The following is a 22,124-nucleotide window of genomic DNA, read 5'->3' as shown; positions in this document are numbered from 1 at the left end:
TGAATTTCTTTGGCTGACATATGATATAATATGATGATAACATATTAAAGATTATAATTGTGCAAGCAGTAAAACACTTTGGGGAGCTATGCAGTCATTCAGTAACCATGAGTAAGAGTAGCAACGGAGAATGGGGAAAGTGGAGACATTGTTGAGAAACTTCAGATGTTAATCAATTTGCTACTAGATGGGATGTAGATTTTAAGGGAGTGGATGATATCAAAGATGGTCAAATGGATCATTGATATTTATCATTCGCTTTGATGAGGAAGGCTTGAAGAAGTCCTTTGGGAAAGAAATTAAGTGTCCCGTTTCAGAGATGCCATATAGTTAGATATGAAAGTCTATACTGCAGTCACACTTTGGACAACAGTTTGCACTTAAATATTCCTTGAAGCCACGAGAGTACTTGAAGTCACCAAGAGTGAAATTTTTGAAAGAAAAGAGGAGAGCTTAGAAATAATTCGAGAATAATTCCTACTATTAAACATCAAGGAATATAGATCGATATGTTCATCCTTCTAAATGGCTCCGTAGTATCCAATTAATGACTTTACCATATTATTGTAAATAATTGGGTATTAATGGACTTCGTTAAACTTCATTAGACAGTGCTATAATCACTATCTATTATATATTCCTTTATTCATTTGGCCAATTATATCCTTAGAGTAGATACTAGGAAGTTGAATTCCTAGGGAAAATAGGTTTTACATTTTAAATGCGAATACATCGTGATTAACAACCCTTGAAAAACAGTTATCCCAAATTATACTTGCAGCAGTGATGAGTATACTATTTCCTCAGTCCCTCTCAATATTGTATATCACATGGTTTTTCATATACCATCTGATGAATGACATATTTTTGTTGTTTTAATTTTGGATTCCTTGGGTTATTAATAAAATTGAACTTTTTCATATGCTTATTGGAAACTAGAAGTTCTTTTTCAAATTTCCTAAACATGGTCATTGCCTATATTTCTTTTTTTAATTTTTTTAATGTTTATTTATTATTTTGAGTGAGAGAGAGACAGAGCGTGAGTAGGGAAGGAGCAGAGAGAGAAGGGGAGACAGAATCCAAAGCCAGATTCAGGCTCTGAGCTGTCAGCACAGAGCCCGACGTGGGGCTTGAATCCATGAATGTGAGATCATGACCTGAGCCAAAGTCAGATGCTTATCTGACTGAGCCACCCAGGTGTCCCTTCTTAAGTATATTTATTAAATATATTAATATTTCTCTATTTTAAAATACATAAGATGTTTCCATTTTTGTTTTAACTTTGTTTTTGGTATTTTAGCCTGTAAGGCTGATTTGTTTTTGTTTTTGGTTTTTTTTGTAAATCAATTTATCTCTCATTCCCTTTATAATTTTTTGGTGTGTATGTGACACATGTATAAACATTTTCTTAGGTCCAAGATTATGACACTATTTCCCTTTAGTACTCTTGTAATTTCGTTTATTATAATTAGGTGCTGATTCACTTACAACTTGCTTTTGTAATGAGCTTGAGGTAAAACCTCTAGATTTGCTTTCCCACCTTTATCCTGTAAAGCTTTCTCATTTTTATTTATTAAAAAGTCCAGTGTTGACAAACGTAAACAGCCATTTTTCGGTGAGAATCTAAGTAGGTCTCTGCTGTGGAGGCAGTACAGTGTTGTAGTTAAGAGTAAAGCATCCAATTATCCTAAATAATTATCTGCCCCCACATAGACACATCATGTCCCCCCTTGCAAGGTGCAGCACTGGCTTGTGACATGGAAACCTCTTCTACAAAGCACAAAGCTGCACCACAGGGCACTGTTTCTCCTCTGGAGAAAGCCCGTTTGTCATCTGAAGACAGACTGAAAATGGCAGCACTGCCTAGATCGTAGTAGTTTGGGGTGCTTTATTCTTCCTATGAATAGGTCGGATACAAAAGTTTCAAAGGCAGCCATTAAGACCAAATGCAGAGTCTAAACTGGAGAAAGTGACTGAAGAGTTGCCTTTGAGTCCATTCCATCAAGATCATTTTAACCTGATTTATTTGGCTATATGTCTGTCTCCCTCTGCATTTCCTATATCAGCTTTATCACAAATCAGTCGCCTGTAGGTTGTATTGGAAAAGCAATATGTGTGATTGAGATATTGTTAACAACAAAGCATGTACTGGTCCCAGAACTGTTAGATTCTGATTGATAAAATTTAATATTTTGAAAGGAGGGGGGGGAAAGCTATTATTCCAACTCTTTTATTTGTAGTGTGGGTGAAGTTCCTTTTATCTCCTCTACTTTCATGGTAGCAGTATGACTGAGATTCCAATAAATTATTGGATGCAATATCCAGATGTCTGGATGATTTTTTGGTGCTGCTGCTACTTCTTCGTGGGCGAGAGAAAAGATAGTTGAGGTTCTGGAAAAAGTGTCAAAGCTTAGCAATAAAATAAGGATTTCATTGAACAGAAAGTAATGAAATCACCCAATTTATTTCCCTTTCACTGTTGTAATGCAGGTAAATCTTGCTTCATCTGAGTCACAAAGCTTGAATGTGCAGTGGCCTGGCTGGGAGGGTGCATGGTTTATGTGTGCGGGATTGGAAGAGTACTCATAAATACCTTTAATAAAAAAGTGTGGGTAGAGCAGCTTAGTTTTTCAAATAAAAGAAGTTTCATTTGTGTCTGGGGATCATAGCTGTTAAAAGTCAACTTTCTCAACTTTTTCCTCTCCTGACCTCCTTCTAATATTACTGCTCTCGTGAGGAGTTATAGCTCCAGTCCATCTTGATGCTCTTGGGTTCGGGTTTTATCTGCTCTGTGGTACAGTCCTTCGTCTGAGGGTTCCTTCAATTTCCTTTCTCTGAGCTTCTTGCCTGTCACATATCAATCATGCAGACTTGATTGGAATATTCTTCTCAAGGACTCTTATTCATGGGGTAGACCACAAGTCAGCAAAACTTTTCTGTAGAGAGCAATGTAGTAAATAGCTTTGTCTCTGCTATTATAGGGTGGAAGCAACTATACATAAGTAAATGAGTGTGACTGTGTTCCAATACAACCTTATTTACAGAAAGTGGGCTTAATTTAGCTCATGGTAGTGTATTAAGCCCTCAGGCAGACTTTAAATATATTTTTAGAGGCAGTCTGCCAATGGTGACAATTAACATTTATTGAACAGATACTTAAAAATCTTGTATCATTTAGCATAACTAAAAGATAATTACTGTTGTAAACCCATGTCACAGATAAATAAACAGAAGCAGACAAAGATCAGGTAATTTGCTAGTATGTGGTAGGTAAAAAGGCATTTGAGGTCAGGCTCACTTGGGGATCCCAACTTCTAATCACAATGCCATAATGCTTTTCTAATTAATCAGTAGAAATGGACATGCCATGAAAACACATTTTGGTTAGATGTTTTCATGTGTAAATGACTGAAATAAACTATTAATAAATAAAGTATCACCTATGTTCTGGCCTGTTATCCACACCTTGCTAGGTTGCTATTTTTCTTTAAATTTAACGGTTTAGAGGTGCCTGGGTGGCTCAGTCAATTAAGTGTCTGACTTGGCTCAGGTCATGATCTCGCAGTTGCTGGGTCCAAGCCCTGCTGACAGCTCAGAGCCTGGAGCCTGCTTCAGATTCTGTGTCTCCCCCTCTCTCTCTATTCCTTCCCTTCTCATGCTATGTCCATCTGTGTCTGTTCCTCCCTCCCTCTCTCTCTCTCTCTCTCTCTCTCTCTCTCTCTCTCTCAAAATATAAACATTAAAATATTTGATTAAACTTTTAAATTTTTATTCAAGCAAAATAACTTACTGGTAGGGAAAATATGAAGAAAACTAAACATTAAATATGTAAGGTCAATATGAACTGCAAAAAAGAGACAGGGATAGACATAAATGAGTTGAGGTTTTTAAATTCTGTCTCTATCACTTAAAAAATGTATGATTTTGTGCAAGTTGCATTCTGAGCCCTAACTGCGAAACAAGACACTGGAGAAACTCTAGCTGTATAGCTGTATTAAAAATGATTTTGATGATCTATTAAGTCACTCACTAAATGGAGTTTTCCTAGTGATGTATCAATATATAATAATTGTATATATCGCATAAAATGAAATTATATATAATTATATGTATACATAACAATCGTATCCACGAATGTTTAAAAGTCACTTTTTCTTTAGATGAGTGAAAAAGTCTGTTTAAATGAGCTAACCCCAAAATGCTATGCATTGGAAACAAAATTTTAGAAGACACGTTTACAGATTCTGCAGTGTAGAGTTCTTGAGGGTCATTTGGTCCATTCCTCTGTCTTCAGGCAGAGATATTCTGAAACCAATGCAGATGAGATTCTGTCTATTTCTTTTAGAGAAGCTATTTGGTGAAAGTGCCTATAAACCAATTGCGGATAGAAAGAGAACCTCTTGAATACAAATTGACTCTCTGATTGTAAGTGACTTTGTGATGACAAGCAAGAGAACTTTTCAAAAACACAGAACATTGAAAATATTTCATTTGTTTCGGCAAGTCAATGGCCTTGCCCGCCTGTGGCTTCCAGATGGGGGTTCAAACTGAAAACATCCAGAGGCTCCATTCACACTTGCTATGCAGCCCAGCACCTCGTGCGGTCCAAAGGTGAGCCTTAATATTTTATACCATTAACTGTGTAGTCCCAAGGATGGATTCAGGGCAGGCGTTTGATGTTTGCCGTGTTTGGGATGCTGAATACCATGGTGAGTTTCTCTGCCTCTCTTCAACATTTTAATAGTGGTAACAATGACAACAACAAATTTCCCCTTATCACTGGTACTTTAGGTAATTATCCACTCAAAGAAAAACAAAAATTGATTTGTCTTCATAATAAACCATATTCTCTGCTTTATGAAGAAATAATTAAGGAACCTGCTCAAATTTAATGCGAAGCTTCAGAAAACTCCGTGTGTGCCATGAAAAAAAAAATGAGGGAAACATTGATTTCCCACAGGAGACAAATCAATTTTGTCTGTTTAGTTCATTGCTGCATTTATGGCTCCTGGAGCATTGTTTGGCAAATAGTAGCTGCTTAATAAATTGGCAGATGAGACCTGCTTTAAATGTTCAGAGCACACTCTATTTGGTTGACTTTTTTGAAAGTAGAACTCATGACACAGATTTGGATTGAGTAGTATATTTGGGCAGTAATTCTTCTCAGGAAGGATGGTGAAAGAGTAGTGACGTTTATAATAGAAAAGGGAGAAAACCCATGAAGCGTAAGCCAATGGGGTTATCACTGTGGACAATTGGCGCTCTGTGTGACTTTGCCCCTCCTCAGACTTGAGAGTCATTATTGCTCCACCGCAGGGCAAGGAAGCTGGGTTATCACACAGCAGCTCCCTTACTCCTTGCTTGAGTTTCACTCCTGAGGCATTTGTTCCCACAGAATAAAGAAATCCTTCTCAGAAGAGTCTCAGGCAAAGGGAACAAGGTGCTGAAGGTAGCAAGTCATCCATTATTAACTGTCCCCCCAAATGCTAGGTAACTTCCGAGATGGGCTGTGGGGGGTTATGGGACTTTTCAGTTGCTGCTGCATCCATACCTTAAAGGAACCACGTACTTCTGGTTTTCTAAGTGACCCTCGTGATGTGAGAAAATTCAAGAAATCAGTTTGATATTTACATTTATTACATAGCTGTAATTAGAAAGGTCAAAGATACTTCTTATCTAATAAGCTAGAGAATATGTAAAAGTTCAAAGTTAGCAGTTCAGGAATTTTGTTTTCCATATACTTGGCTCTAGTATTTCTGTGAGTTAACAGTGTATTTCCCACTTGTTTCTACTTGATTCCTGAATAACAGATTGGACTGAACTTATTCTGTCCTTAAAGTAAGCAAAATACCTAATTGAGACAATTGCACAGTGATCTCCTTGATGAATTGTTTAACTAAAGATATTAATTACAGTCTCTACCTACTTTATAAAAGGACAGACCTAAGTTACTAATAAATTGGTAACCTCTTTTCTGGCATTGAACATCTCAAAAATCTCACGTAAAAGACACAAATGAACTTCATGGTAGGATCAGGAGCTAACAAGCTTGTGCAGTGGCGAGGAAGAGGCACAAGGATCTACAGGTTGAGATTTTATGGGTGCATGAACTATGTAAGTAAACACAAGGAGACCAATCTGCAAAGAAGTAAATAGAGCTGATGCTCAAAGGAAACCAGAGAGGACACAGGCCAGGTTGCCCATAGAACAGGGAAAAAGAGATGGAAATAGAACAGCTGTCAATAAACCTTACTGTTCTCAAATGTATTTCCACTACTTTGTTGGCCTCACCTTTCTCTTGGTACCTTTTTAGCTGCCCTCTCCTTTAGTTCAGGCTATCTTTTTTTTTTTTTATTTTTTAAACATTTATTTATTTTTGAGAGACAGAGAGAGACAGATCATGAGCAGCGGAGGGTCACAGAGAGAGGGAGACACAGAATCCAAAGCAGACTCCAGGCTCTGAGCTGCCAGTGCAGAGCCCAACGTGGGGCTCGAACCCACGAACAGTGAGATCATGACCTGAGCCAAAGTCAGACGCTCAATAGACTGAGCCACCCAGGCGCCCCAGTTCAGGCTACTTTAAGTGAACTTCTGTCCCTGGCATGCAGAGACCCATATAAAAGAGTGAACACATGATGATTATTCTATCAGCAGAAAATAGATTGAACTAGAAAATCGACATAATACTTTATACATTATGGCATTGTGGTAAAAACTGTAGGTCATACTCCTTGGGATTTGAAATTTAGTTCCATCAATTTAATTACTAGTTTATTAACTGACTTGTTGGCAATTTTCTTAAATTTTTGTGTTTTAGCGTTTCATGTGTAGAATGTGCATAACGTGAGTGCATACACCTGGATAACCATGTAGTGGGCTTAGAGTGCCCACACACTTAGTGTTAATTTCACGAAAGTTACATGTACATATAAATACAAAATGATAAATATAATAGGAAAAATAACATAAAATAGAAATATATATATATATATCCATATAAGTTAAATGAACTATATAAAGTTTGTGACACTTTTAACTCACTGAGGGCTATTTGACACAGTATATTAAACGGGTCATTTTTGGCACCTCACTTAATTTTCATAATAATTCACTCACACAAGTTTTTATTTTTTTAATTTTTTATTTCTTTTAGAGAGAGAGAGAGAAAGAGAACACACATGAGGGGGGTTGAGGGGCAGAGGGAGAGATAGAATCCCAAGCAGGCTCCACGCTTGGCACACAGCCCGCTGCAGGGCTCAATCCTGTGCCCCTGGGATCAAGACCTGAGCTGAAATCAAGACTCAGATGCTCAACTGACTGAGCCACCCTGGCGCCCCCTACATGTATTTTTAGAAAACATTTACAGATTAGATAAATCTTTTTTGTTTCCAGCAAATGTTTATTGACTGTCATTTATGTATCAGACACTGGGCATATTCAAGAACGTTGAAAATAAGTGAAAAATGAACTTTTCAGTGTCTCCTAGTTTGTAAATCCAAGAGCTACATTCAAACACAGGCTTATGTGAATTCAAAGCTCAAATATTTTTCTTTCAACTGCGTGACCACTCTTTCTTTTTAAAGAAAAAGAAATACTTTCCTTTTGTTCACGGGTTTGCGTCTCTCTCTCTCCTGGGCCATGCATAGTCTTTTATAACCAGACTTCAGCAGTGCCCACCATCATTTCTGCCTGTCACCATAGGTGGTACAGACATATCCTAGGAAAGTGCCCTAGGAAGGGACTAGACAAGGCAGTGAGCACAACCAGCAGGTTCTTAGGGAATGTTTGAGAGTCCGGCTACTATATCGTTTTTTAGAATAAACCCTAGCCTCATCTTTATGATCCAATAAACTTTGAATACTTTTTTCAATTCCTAGGGGAAATATTGTGGACTCTACATATTTTCTATTCCCTCAGTCACTTTAAAGTTATAACTCTTTCTTAATTCATTAAACATGAATTTGTCGAACACTTGGTTTTGCGTTTTGTGAGCCCTGACCTAGTTAGTTACTGTGGGGAAAACAAGGTCACTCTTTTCCTGCAGCTTATTGTCTACTTAGGACATATTGAAATAAATTTAAGTAATAATAAGTTCTGACAGTGATTAGACCTTTGGGGGGAAAATAGAGGGTGGTAGGAAACTGGAACTTTAAATTGGTTGGCCAAGAGAAGCTTCCATAAAAAGGTAGCCTACAGGCAGAGATTTGAATGTCAGGAAGAATCCAGCCTTGTGGGGATCTGGGAAGAAGTTTATAAGCAGAAGAGATGATAAGGCCAAAAGCTCTAAAGGGGAAGAAACTTAGTGTGTTCTAAGAAACAGGAAAATAAAGTATTCATTGTGTCTGGAATTTTCTGAACAAGTAAAAAAAGGTAATAGAAATCTTATATGGACCCTTAAGTAGTTTTAGTAGCTGTTTTACTATTTTTGTTATTTTTGTTTCTCTGAGCTCATTCATCATTAATCAAATATTCACTGAGTGGGGCGCCTGGGTGGCTCAGTAGGTTAAGCCTCCGACTTCAGCTCAGATCATGATCTCACATTCGTGGGTTCGAGCCCTGAGTTGGGCTCTGTGCTGACAGCTAGCTCAGAGCCTGGAGCCTGTGTTCTGATTCTGTGTCTCCTTCTCTCTCTGCCCCTCCCCCTCTCAAGCTCTGTCTCTCTCTGTATCAAAAATAAGTAAAATATTAAAAAGAAAAACAAATATTCACTGAGTATCTCCTGTGTGCCAGCACTGTGCTGTGTACTGGGAAGGCAAAGATCAGCTCGTATTCATTTGGCAAAAGGATGTCACACAAACAATTGCACAGGCATAGAGTCATTTTAAAATTAATTGCATGAATACACGCACTTGTGAACAAACTCTACATTTACGAGATTCTTATGGTAAATTATAATTAATGCAAGCAATTTATCTTTTTGTTAATGTGTTAAGTCCACCCAAGTATTTCGAGCACCTGTCTGTGAAATGCAGGCAGGTGTCCTGGTGGTACAAGTCTGAGACTGAATGTCCCAGTTTCACCTGTGACAGAAATGAATCCTGAGGCTCAGACCGATTGCATTTATAGGAAACTCCTGTCCGTAGACACTCTCTGCCCTTAAAATCTTTATAAAGTCTACTCTGTTCTCCAGGAAAATCAGTCCACATTTCTTATATCCCAGTGAACAGACCTTCCTCCCAACCCTTCTAACTCCAGCTCTGCCTCTGCTAAAGCCCTCTTCCGTGCTCACGTCTTACAGATTTTTTTTCTATTTCTTGCTTCTAGTTTCGATCTAAATGTGAAACTCTTCTTAATTCTGCCCCAGGTATCATACTCGCTGAACTAAAAATTCATTTACATAGTCTATACTTTGCATCCGAATTTTCGTGGAAGTTTGAGAAAAGAAAGGGTTACTCACACAAAAAACACAAAGCATCTTTGATTGTATAGACTTTTTCTAAGAGCAGCGCTCTCTAAGTTGATTTTCCTTTTGTTTCTGTCCCCCACCCCCACCCCATCCCTTCTCACTGTTTACACAGACCACTTTGCTCCCTTCAAATGTATCCTGTCTGGGGATCCACGATGTCCTCTGGGTCCACCATTTTCCTAAATCAGATTCCCAAATTTTAGGCATCTGCAACATCACTTTTGTGTTACCTATAAGACCTATGCTATTATTTATTTTCAATCAAATTGCTATGATTTTTAATAAGTAAATATGTTAGAAAGTACACATTTATTGCCACTGCATCTAGAAAATTAATGTAATTCATCATAAATAGATAGGAATTCCAAAAAGCCCTGTGTAGCTATTAAAATTTAAAAACATTTATTTCCATAACACTTAAGTGCATTGCCATACAACCAATTATACCTACCACACACATTGGTAATCTCTTTTGTTTACCTCTCAAGGTTACTATAACTATTAAAAAAGATGACAAGTGAAAGTGCTTTGGAAAATAATGGGATTTTAATTTAAAATAGGCTCTAACGGGCTTGCTTTCTCTCTCTCTCTCTTTCTCCGTCTCTGTGTCTCTGTCTGCTTTTCTATCTGTCTCTCTCTCTCTGTGTCTGTTTCTCTTTTTCTCTGTCTGTAAATGACAGTGCTTGCAAAATCCTTATCACCCAACCTTAATTACCCTGAGGGCTGAGGGTGAGAGATCTGCAAAGGAAATGCAGATCACAGATGTGACTCCAAAGACCTTGCTCAGAATGAAACAATTTGAACAACCCAGAAGTCCCAGTACCCCATGTTCCTGCAAATTGAATCCGTAGGATAGAAACTCTCTCTTATGTCTGTGGGGGTCTTTGAAGAAGTGCTCTCCTTCCACACTAAGTATAAAAACAGGAGTAGTAACACAGTAGCCAGGGGCTCCGCCCCATCACCTCAAAAACCCTGCCTTTTATTTTCTACAGGGGTTGCAAATTTCAGAACTTTCTGATGAGCACATCACAATGAACAAAAAGGCTTATTATGGGCTGTGTCTGAAAAGAACCACAGTTCATGTGATGGCTCCCATTCACTGTTGTCAAGGGGCCTGGAGCCTTGTTCCAGGGAAATCAGTCCCTTTTCTCTAATGACCAGCACAGAAGTGTCACCAGAGGAAGCTCTGAGTAGGATCGTTCCTGAAAGGACACAAGTTCACCTCATTTGCCACCGAAACTTATACCTCCAGCTGTCTTTGCTGATGACCTGGCACAAAAGCTAATAACAACTGATCCTGTGGCCAAAATCCCTGAGACCTTGAGGTGGCTAGTGGTCAGTTTGGCTTTTTTGCTACCATGTTCGAAGACTTAAGAACCTAGGCTAAGACTTTCTAACCCAAGAAGCAGGACAGATTGTGCTCACTTGCTTTTGGAAAAAAAGAAATTCTGCTTTGCATTCCTCTTTCCCCCTTGTCTCTTTCCCTTGTCCCCTGTGGAGTGAGCAGAGTAATATTCCAAATAGCTGAAAATATATCTGGAGTCAGAGTTAGGGAGGAGTACATATCAAGACCCCTTCTCACTGGTCTTGGGCAAGTTACATAATCTTTTGAACTGCAGTATGTTCATTTACAAAATGGGAGTCATAGTACCTACATCTCAGGGCTGTTGTGAAGATTAAACCTTATGGTGTTTCTAAAGCTCCCGGAACTGGAAGATGTCTCAATAAAGAAGAATTTTCCTTCCCCTATGCTAGAAAGCCCCTTTCACTGCACTTTCCAAAGCTCTTAGTTGGTCAGTTCAAATGTTTAATCAAAATTTAATAAAGACCCACTGTCTTTGGATTAACAAATTTGATGCCCACAGTAGACTTTAGGTTTTCTCTCTACCAGTCTGGACTCCGCAAAATCCTCCTGTCTTCATTTGGGTAGGAAGACATAGCCGGTTGACACGTACCCCTGAATCCACATCTTCCACACGCAGTGTTGCATCTTTTATTATCCGAGGACTTGACCTGTTCTGGAAATTCCCCTTTTTGCACTTGACAATTATTTGTATTAGTCATTAATTCTAGGAAAGACAAACAGCCCTAAGAAATCTCTTTAGAGCTTCCTGCCTCAAAAGGTACTAGCTTTGTCCCCCCCAAAGAACAAAAGGTGGGGAAGTGAACAGCTGCCAAAAGGCACAACCCAAGGCCTGGGAGAAGCAGGGTGGTCTAGGACTTTCCTGGCTCCTCAAACACCAAGCCAAGAAGTAATTTCTGCCTCCCGCTGCTTTCTGAGCAGAGAAGTTCAGTGACCCTCCATCTAACAAGTCCTGTCAAGTTGGCAAAACATGGTCTGTAATGAAATACAACGTGATATGGCAATACTTGGAATAAAATTCACATACTTTGACTTCAGGCCATTTTTTAAAATTTATTTATTCACTGAGCATTTGAGCTGAGCAGTGGATGGACAGAGAAGGAAATTCCGGGCTCTGTCTTTAAGAAAATATGTTTTGTTAAGTCATCAGATACTGAAATGAAAACTGGAAATAAAACCCATTTAAAAATTCTAAACATCCAACTTTTGGTGATGTGCAAATTTATCATCAATAATATAAATAAAGTCCCCAACATCATTTATTTTGTACTTCATACCTTTTAAGCATTTTAAAGACAATACATCATTTTTCCTGTGAAACACATGCTATTATTAGGGTCGTTGTAAAACTAGGTAAAACAAAGGCCACCTGGGTGACTCAGTTGGTTAGGAGCCAGCTGACTCTTGATTTCAGCTCAGGTCATGATCTTGAGGTTCATGAATGGAGCTCCACATGGAGTTTCACGCTGTCAGCGCAGAGCCTGCTTGGGATTCTCTCTCTCTCCCTCTCTCTGCCCCTACTCTGCTAGCATGCATGCTCTCTTTCTCTCTTTCAAAATAAATAAATAAACATTTAAAAAATACTGATAAAACTGGGATAGAAAGAGACTAATTAGTATGCATGGTGAAGCTAGCATTTGAACCCAGATTCTGACCCGAAACCTGTGCTCTTGATCATTTCAGTTCATCAGTAATAACCCTGTACAGAATTCCTTAGTGGGTTGTTTAATTTTCGCATACCTACTTAGATTGCTTCTTTTCTTTCCAGAAACACTGGAGATCTCCACTGCAGCGTACAGTTAAGTAATCTGACATCTCAGACTATCTTATGCTGTCAAAGTTCCATCATTCCCCTCTGCTTCTCTTTCATCTAGCTAATTATAACTGTAGGGAATATGCAAACTTACTATGAGGCAAGTTTAGGAGTAGGCCATATCTAGTATTTGTATAATTTTTTTGTTTTGTTTTGGTCATAGATGTCACTGCTTTCCCAGCATTAGTCAGACAAATGAGTCCTTTATAGAAAACCAAATTCAGTTTTACATGTATATTTTTATACACTGAATGAGTATTTCATAATGACTCACAATTTCTATATAATAAATAATAAATATTTCTCTCTCCACAAACCTAGATGCTCAGCTGATACAAAAGAACTTATCACCCTCTCCTCACTATTATCCTCTATGTTTTTTTCTCTTAAGCTCCATAAGGAAATGGTTCTCAGTGAATTCATTATTCCCAGGAAACCAAGAAACAACTTACTTGTTCTCCACTCATTTATGAAGTTTTATAAAAATCTTTACATAAAAAAAAAAAGAGGGAAGGAATTTTAACTTGGATTTTAAACGAATTTGACACCAGAAGCTCTTAAAATACCTCCTAACTTCATGCTTAGATATTAGCATTCCAAATTTATGTTCAATATTGAGACTCAACGATTGCCTGTTTTACAGGATTTGACAATAGCATTGTGCTTTATTAGGTTATGTCATATTATGTTACTGAGTTATGCTAGGAAACACAATAATATGAACACTGTAACTGAGCATATAGTATCCTGAACATGATGATAGAAAATGAAAATGGTCTAAAGACATTTTTGTATGCCACTTAATAAAGGCCTGGGAAAATTAATTACAGCCCCCAAGATCTTCAGCTTACTCCAAGTCACCAAAATTTAAAAAAAAAAAGTTTTTTTAAAGGAAATAGTAGCATGAACAATTTGATAGTCTCCATGAGTGGTCCTCTTCAAAGGAGAAAACCATTGGAGATATGTGAATTCAAAATAACCTTACTATAATATCTTGATATTCTCCAGGTGTACTTTGATTTTGAAAGTTATGAATATCATATCTAGGAGTTCCGTGAGACTAATGCAGAACTAGAGAATTATTTTTGGTATCTTTCACCATTTCCCTTTTGCTGGGCAGGGGATTAGCATTTTCTCACCCAGCAAAATGTTTTTGCCGTAGGCCAAAACAAAGTGTGTACCTCCAAGGTAGACACTTCGTCAGGAAGGCGAACAGGCACTCTTGAGTGCTACTGACTCCAGTGCAAACCTTTTGTGCTAGAACTTCTGCAGAATTTGCAAAGGGGAAATAGTATTCTACTGGAGCAAACACAAAGAGCAGTAACAGAAATCAAATTTAGCGTCCTCAAAGTAACAGAAAATCAGAGTTGCTTTTGAAATACAGAGAGAGAAAATGAGCCCTGTGTCTGGTTTAGGGGAAGATCCTAAGGTCTGTCTAATGAGGAAGCGCTACTGAGAGAGGCAGTATCGTCTGACAGTTAAGCAGATGCCCCCTAGAGTCATGGTATTTGGAATTTAATTTTACTTCTTTTACTTACAAGCCGTGTGAAGTAGGACAGATCTCTCAGTTTCAGACTGAGGCAGTAGGAGCCCGAGGGAGGGCAACTATGCAGAAGAAAGTGGGAAGGTTTTAGTTTCTCCCTGTTCCTGAAACAGGACTGGAATGGGAAGTTTGAAGGACAGAAAGGGCAGACATGAACAACAGAGAGAAGAACTATAGACTATTAAGAACCAAATATCAAATAGGTTATTTTAAATCCCTAAGATTGATAGAGACACAAATATGGCAGTGGTGATGCTTCCTATGGGCAGGGGCGGGGGCTGTGTATTTCTGTATGTTGGTCAAGCTAAGCTTCTGAGGTCTGTTTGCAGGGACATGAGGGTGGAGATAAATCAGGAAACACACCTGGAGAGGACACAACATGAGTTCTAAAAAGGGAGGAAATCAGGAATCAAACTATTTCTAAACTTAAAAATATAGTACTTCCTACCCCAAACCAGGAATTTGCAGAATTATTTGGAGAGACACTAAGCTTTTGTGTTTGTTGTTTGTTTGAACATGGAGTGGTAGTTATGCCTTATTTTGTATCTTGTAAATGTCAGGAGAACCCCAGTTAGCATTTGGGAGCAGAATAGCTTCATGCTTGAGAGTGTAAGCTCTGGAACCAGACTACCTCATTTTCAGTTCAGTCTTGACATCTAGAAACTGTGGTTTTTGGTCTGTTGCTGATCCTTTATGAACCTCAGTTTCCTTTTTTGTTAAGTGAATATGGTATCAGTGCCTACATTCCAGGGTTATCATGAGAACTCAATAAAACTAACTTCACTGAGTGTCTGGTATATAGTAGTTATTCTTGACATATGCAAGAAAGAAAGAAAATAAAGATTTGAAATTTAAAATATTAAAATAATGCACAGCAAGTGGATAAAGATCCAACTGATATTCAGATTTCGAACAATTCAGCTGTAATATGTCCTGCTTAAAGCAGGCACATTTCCTGGTGAATAATTTTCCCTATCCCTGACTTTGTGGGTGTTGTCTTCCTGGTTTGGGTCAATGAACCCTGGGTACCCAAAGCCTTCCTCTGAGCTTATGAGAGTTGGCAAACCACTGGCCTCCTTCTGTGTCAGGGGCTGGCGCTGCCAAGCACATCCTCTGATAGTGATCCTCAGGCCTTGGCAGCAAATAATACAGTTTTCTCACTTTAATTAGGCTGAGATTCATTCCTACACATGGCAGCTGCAAAGATGTATTCTCCTTACCATTAGACGCTGCAATGCTTAGCATTGCTTGGACTTAATTTTAAGTACATTTTGGTGGCCCCTGTCCCTCCTCTGCACCTTGGTTGCTTCAGGAGAGAGCATATGGCCCTGTAATTCTTTAAAGCTCATTTTATGGGCCATTCTCAGGCACTTCCTGCTGGCCTTTGGAACAGAGCCTTGTTTGTGACTGCATTTTTGCTTATGCTCCTGCCAAACGCTTCCTCCAAAACCAGCAATAAAACCACAGGATCCGATAAGCCATGGTCATCAGAATGGCTTAATGAGAGCAACCTCAACAATCAGGTCTTTAACAACAACCGGCACTGCAGGACTTATGCCTTGAGCACAAGGACAGCCTGGGCAGGTCACCTTTGTGGTTTATGGGAATTTCTCCAAATAATACAGAGTTTGAGACCATATCAGTGAACGATCTCACACTAAGCTATTTTCTCCTAAGCAAAAATGGATAGAAAGAAATAGAAACTGGTGGGGTTTTTTTCTGGCCTCTCCGTAAATGAGAATAATTCTAGTCTTTAAAGGTGTTACAGACCAAAGAAAATTTCATCGAATGCTCCAATGGCTACCTAATTCAGTCAATCTTGCCTCAAAATAATCTGAAATATATTGTGCCTCTGACTAGCAAAAAAGCTATAAGTTGGATATTTAAAACAGATCTCTATCAGATGTGCCTGGTTGGCTCGGTCCGTTAAGAGTGTGACTCTTAGTTTCAGCTCAGGTCATGATCTCATGGTTGTGAGATTGAGCTCACTTTGTGCTGAGCGTTAAGCCTGCTTGAGACTCTCTCCATCTCCCTCTGCCCCTCTTCCAACTCACCCGTGTGCACACAAGAACATGCTTTCTCTCTCAAAAAATAAAAAACAAAAACAGGTCTTGATCAAAGCATATTCACATAAGATAGCACCTAGTTTAAATAAGACAAAATTATATTTTGTCTATCATCCATGTACTATTAAACAGTTATGAAATCTGAATTATTAATGAAAACCTGTGAACTAGTATCATTTTGGAGTGACTGTGTTTTGATAGCTAACAGGACTTGTATGACTTCTGAGAGATGTTGATTTCCTTTCATGTCAACTGTTAGATACCCCATTGTAATCATAAAAGGCATGAAGAAATTATGTTACAAGTGGATCCTATATAAGTGGAAATGAACACAGAATATGTTAAAATATCAGCCATCTTCTCAACAATGTGTTATAATGGCTTCTGATTAACACTAGAGCATGATTGATGTCACTGGGAGTAAGACACACTGACGGTGTGACATTGAGAAAATTCAATCCAAAGCTGGTTAATTTTCTAAAATCATTGGAATTCTCATTACTCCTTTGTGACAGTTTTTTGCGACCGTTAAAAAGTAATGACAATTTAATGGGACCTTTCAATAATGATAGTAGGAAAAACAGTTTTTTTCAATGCTCACATGTTGTTACAACTTAAGTAGAAACAATGAATACAATATATTGGTTTTTGGTTTTAATCAGTTTGTTAAACTTGATTCTTATTGAGTCGCTTTTAAAATTATGCAAATGCAAGTCATAAAGAACTTTTGAGTCAGAGCAATAGTTCACATCGATGGTACCAACATAAGTACGTTGATTTAGCTTTTACAAGGTCAAAGAAAAAAAGGCACATATTTGATTAAAAATCCTCTCTAAGAAACAGACAAGGCATGTCAGGTCTTCAATTAGTGTAAAGTTAATCACTGCTGATCAAGAGCAGGTGGGGGAAGAGAAGGGGTCGGAGCTGGGGATAAGTAGAGTTCATATTGGTCAAATATTTGTATCATTAAAAGTTGAGTATGTATAAGAATTTAAGTATCAGACCTAATCCATCTATTTCATTTACTTTTTATTTTCATGGATACAGAGCTAATGTACAAAAACGAATCTTTATTTGGGAAATATCTGAACAGCATGGATGCTTCAAATTGAAACATTCACCTATAAAAAATTTTATCAAAACCAAAATAGGCTATTTGACTTGTGTTTGCAAATTCATTCATTTGAACTTTGTATCTGGAAGATGAATATATAGTGGCATGACCTCATCAGTTGGTATGTCATAATCATAATAATTAACACATATTGATCATCTCCACTATAACAGGCTCTGGGTTAGATACTTTAAATTCATTTTTTTATTTAATCCCTATAACAACCCTAATAAGTAGGTTTATGTATTGCATTTTTCCCCTTCTTCAGTGACTTATCCAACACTGTCCCATCCATTTCACTGAGAAAACCACCATAAGAAATGTTCTCATCTAATCAGCAAATAACCCTATTATCTATCTGGTATCAGTAATTAATTTTTTTCTTGATTCTCCCTTCCTTACAAAGGTCAATGCTTCCATAGTGGCTCTGATTACCACCTTTCTGACTTCACCCTAATCTGTGTCTTAGAATCATCAGTTTCTTTCTTTACCTAATTGTTTATATCATTATAGCACCCCTGCCCTCCAAACTCTTCCCTGTTCCTGAAATCTCACCACTTATTCATAGCCAACTCTAAAGAATTTGCACACCAGTGATCCCCATGTTCTTATCTACTATCTACTACTATTCCCCCCTCAATGCACTTTAGCCTCTTCTCCATAATTTTACTTAAATTTCTCCAATCAAGATTGCATAATGAACCTTGTGTTGCCTAATACAGCATTTTTCCGTCCACTTCTTATTCCATGTCTTTTTTTTTTAATGTTTTACTTATTTTTGATACAGAGAGAGAGACAGAGCATGAGAGGGGGAGGGGCAGAGAGCGAAGGAGACACAGAACCGGAAGCAGGCTCCAGGCTCTGAGCTAGTTGTCAGCACAGAACCTGTCGCGGGGCTGAAACCCACGAATGTGAGATCTGACCTGAGCTGAAGTCAGAGGCTTAACCGACTGAGCCACCCAGGTGCCCCTTATTCCATGTCTTAAATACTGCTTTCTACCTACTTTCCCTTATTTTGTCTCCCTCTCTCCTTCCCCCTTCCCTCCCCTTCCTTCCTTCTTTCCTTTCTTTATAGTTCTCAACTCTACCTCTAAATATTTGGAGATTTTTAGAGTTTGATTCTAGATTACTATCTACCAAATTGCTCTTGCCAAAAAATTGAGGAATACATGGGGATTACATGCATTCCTATGGCTTTAAATACAATATGTATGCTGATAAATTTCATTCTCATAAATCTGGACCTTGCCTCTCCTCTGAATTCAGGGCTTACATGGATTATAACTTACATGACATTGCCATTTAGATAACTCATGGATAAGATACAATAATCAAAATAGAAGTCTTTAATCTCTCTAAATCACATGAATAATTTATTTCAATCATACTACAGTAAAGTTGTTATAAATAAACAAAAAAAAGGGGCACCTGAGTGTCTCAGTTGGTTAAGCGTATGACTTCAGCTCAGGTCAGGTCGTGATCTCACAGTTCATGGGTTCGAGCCCCATGACAGGCTCTGTGCTGACAGCTAGCTCAGAGCCTGGAGCCTGCTTCAGATTCTGTGCCTCCTCTCTCTCTGACCCTCCCCTGCTCACACTGTCTCTCTTTGTCTCTCAAAAATAAATAAAAAATATAAAAAATTTAAAAATAAAAAAACAAAAGAAGGCACACACAATTTATAACCTTTATAATATTTTTAAAGAGAAGTGTAAGTAAAGATCTAATATTCTCTACTTCCATATCTTTCATACACTCCCTTGAGATAACCCAGGTGAATATTACAAATATATATTTTATAATTTTCTCTATACCAGTAAAGTGATGCTCATATTTAGGTTTTTATTTTTTTCTTTCACAATGGGATAATGTCATAGCAATATCTAGTACTTTTTAAAATTAATAGTATAACTCACTTAATAGTATAACTCACTTTCCAAGAACTTTCCACGTCAGTCCTTTATATTTAATACATTTTTTCTAATCGTGGATGACATTCCATTCTATGAATATTGCAGATATTTTTCAACTTTTGCACTGATTTGTTATTCACTTGTTTCTGGGTGTTCCCTTTGTGCTTTTAGTATAATTCCGTTGTAATAGAATAGCCCCAAATGTCCTAATGACTGTAATTTCTCATGGACCCTTGTCCACTATGTACCTATGAACAGTGCCTTCTTTAAATATTATGAAGCTTTCTTGCTGTTTTCTACATCTAGGTTTTTAAAACCATTTTTCTTTCTGCAAGGAATAGTTTCTCTTCCCCATATCCCCATGGCATGGCTGTCTCTTTCTCATCCATCAGGTCTGCATTCTGTTCTTTTCACTTACAAGATAGATCATTTGATAAAAGGGTAAACTGTTGGGACACCTGGGTGGCTCAGTCGGTTTAGTGTCTGACTTTGACTCAGGTCACAGTGAGTTTGAGCCCCGCATTGGGCTCTGTGCTGACAGCTCAGAACCTGGAGCCTGCTTCAGATTCTGTGTCTCCCTCTCTCTCTGACTCTCTGCAGTTTGCACTACATCTCTCTTTCTCTCAAAAATAAATAAACATTAAAAAATTAAAAAGAAAAACAAGGTTAAACTGCTATAATACAGAGACCCCAAAATAAATGCCTCAGACAAGACAGCAGTTTACTTATCTCTCTATAATGTTCCAGATCAGCTGTGGTTGTCCTCCACGCAGTCACTCAAGTACCAGAGTAGTGGCAGTTCTTTCAACTTCAACAAGATCTTTAATGTCATTGGCAGTCTAGGTGCTGGTGGGGTGGGTGAACATAAAACTGTAAAGATTTCCTTTCACTTGAATTGTAAAGACATTTTACCACATGAATTGTAAAGATGTCTGAGAAATGTATCCTCTGGTTGGAAAAGTGTATTTGATCTCCAAATGTACTACTATGGAAGAAGGGAAAATACATTTTTGTAGACAACCAGCTGTCTCCAAACCATAATAATTATCACAGTTCATAAGTGATACGTTTGTTGCTTTGTTTTTTAACTTGTGTTCTGGTTTCCCTCTTAGATAATAAACACAGTAAGGTCACTACACATGCCTGATTTATTTACCAATAATCTTCTCTTCTGAATATACTTCCTGCATTTTAGTGGGGGTTCAAAACAAACTGGTTAAAAAACTAAATGATGTGTAAAGGGATTTTACAGGTGAAAAAGCTTAAGGTTTAGAGAAGTCCAAGAATTGAGGCATTTTGGGAGGCTGAATGACCATTTTCCAGGAATGTTGAAAGCTTTATATCTCCTATGGATGGCTTAACAAGATAACTAGTTAGCCTTCTTCTAACAGTGAATTTCTATGATTCTTTGATGGTGTAGGAAATTACAGCACTCCAAACAAGATCATGATGCTACTTTTTGAAGTAGGACAAGAAAACCAGAAAATATGCCTTCTTTCTCATTGGTTCAGTTACACTGAACTCTTTCCCTCACACTATTCCATCCTAAATTCTCACAGACTTCATCTGCACATCAAATACCAACCATTAATCTAAGATGCTAGAAGACTGCAGCAAATTTGGTACATGTGCTTACTTTTTGTTATTAATCACACCTACCCTGGGCAAGGAAAGTAAATATGCGCTGGGTTTTAAAGATTTCCTGCTGGGCTACAGGCTGCCTGGGATAATAAAAGTAAACAGTAGATAATGTTAATAAATGTTTTCATTACATACTCTGTTTAATTATATGAAAAAGAAAGAAGAAAAACAAGATAATAATAGGTGTGGAGATAATAATCATGATAGATAAATTGATCATCAACTAAATCTTCTGGTCAGCCAAGTATAGGTGTCCATTACTGTTAAGAATAAAAATAAGGTCGAGATTCTTCTTTAACATGTTTTTTACTGCAAGATAATTCTAAAGCTGTTTTGTTTGTTTTCCAAGATATTGAAGACTTTGAAACCAAAACAAGAAGCACAGTGTCCGTCCGAGAAGGTCAAGGTGTGGTGCTTCTCTGTGGCCCACCACCACACTTTGGAGGTATGGTGGGGGGTAATTTGGTCACACCATTATATGGTCACTTGATACATAAAGAAGGCACATCATGTCTTGAAGTCAATGAAAGCCCTTCATCAAATTACAAGAACCTTGAGGCCTCTTCAGGTTCATCCTTCTGCATCTGAACAGTTCCAAACTAAATCATTTTTAAAAGAATTTTATTTTCATGCAGTCACTCATCACTTATGGCCTTAAGGAGATGCAGCATGGTACCTAGTGTGAGCACCAGGGTGCCATGTGAGAGTGACCACTGATGCAGTCTGATGCTTGACACCCTGAATGACAGGAGACAGTTTCTTTAACCTTCTTTGGCTCACTTTCCTGTCTGTAGAATAGAGACACAAACTGATCTGTATTGCACTGTTTTTGTGAATGTTGAGTGAGCTAATGAATGTAAATTGATTAGTGTAATGGCTAGTTCTTATTCAGAAAAGAAAGCTGGGATTGTTATTTCATTGTTATTATTGACATCTATGAAAGAGCAAATTCCAACATTCCTCTTGGCAATCTCACTTTAAGTATTGGAAGAGGAGAGTTACCACATTAATTAGAAGCAAATTTTGGATGGCATCCAATCTGAATATCTTCTAGCAATGGTGAAATCATGCAGTCAATGCCAATCTCTAGTTTGTAAGAATCTAAATTGACCCATGAATTAACCTGTTTGGTGCCAAGGACCTAAACCACCTACTGATTCTCACCCCATTAGGGTTGCATTTTGTTAAATTCCAAATGATTTGGTAAAATATGGTAGATTCTTAACCAGCAATGAATCTGGCAGAGGCAGTATCAAAACATCCATGGA

General features: G+C 37.9%; 1 protein-coding gene across 1 annotated transcript in view; it reads left to right on the top strand.

The window, feature by feature from the left end:
• Positions 1 to 22,124, top strand: part of CNTN6 (contactin 6) — a 288,847-nt gene that overhangs the window by 147,829 nt on the left and 118,894 nt on the right. Inside the window, exon 5 of the mRNA XM_029917072.1 lies at positions 21,206 to 21,301. Within this exon, the coding sequence (XP_029772932.1) occupies positions 21,206 to 21,301 (96 nt within the window). The remainder of the gene's footprint in view (positions 1 to 21,205; positions 21,302 to 22,124) is intronic.

Source organism: Suricata suricatta, chromosome 12 (assembly GCF_006229205.1).
Source record: "Suricata suricatta isolate VVHF042 chromosome 12, meerkat_22Aug2017_6uvM2_HiC, whole genome shotgun sequence".
Classification (NCBI taxonomy): Eukaryota; Metazoa; Chordata; class Mammalia; order Carnivora; family Herpestidae; genus Suricata; species Suricata suricatta.
This window is presented reverse-complemented; position numbering and strand designations above follow the sequence as displayed.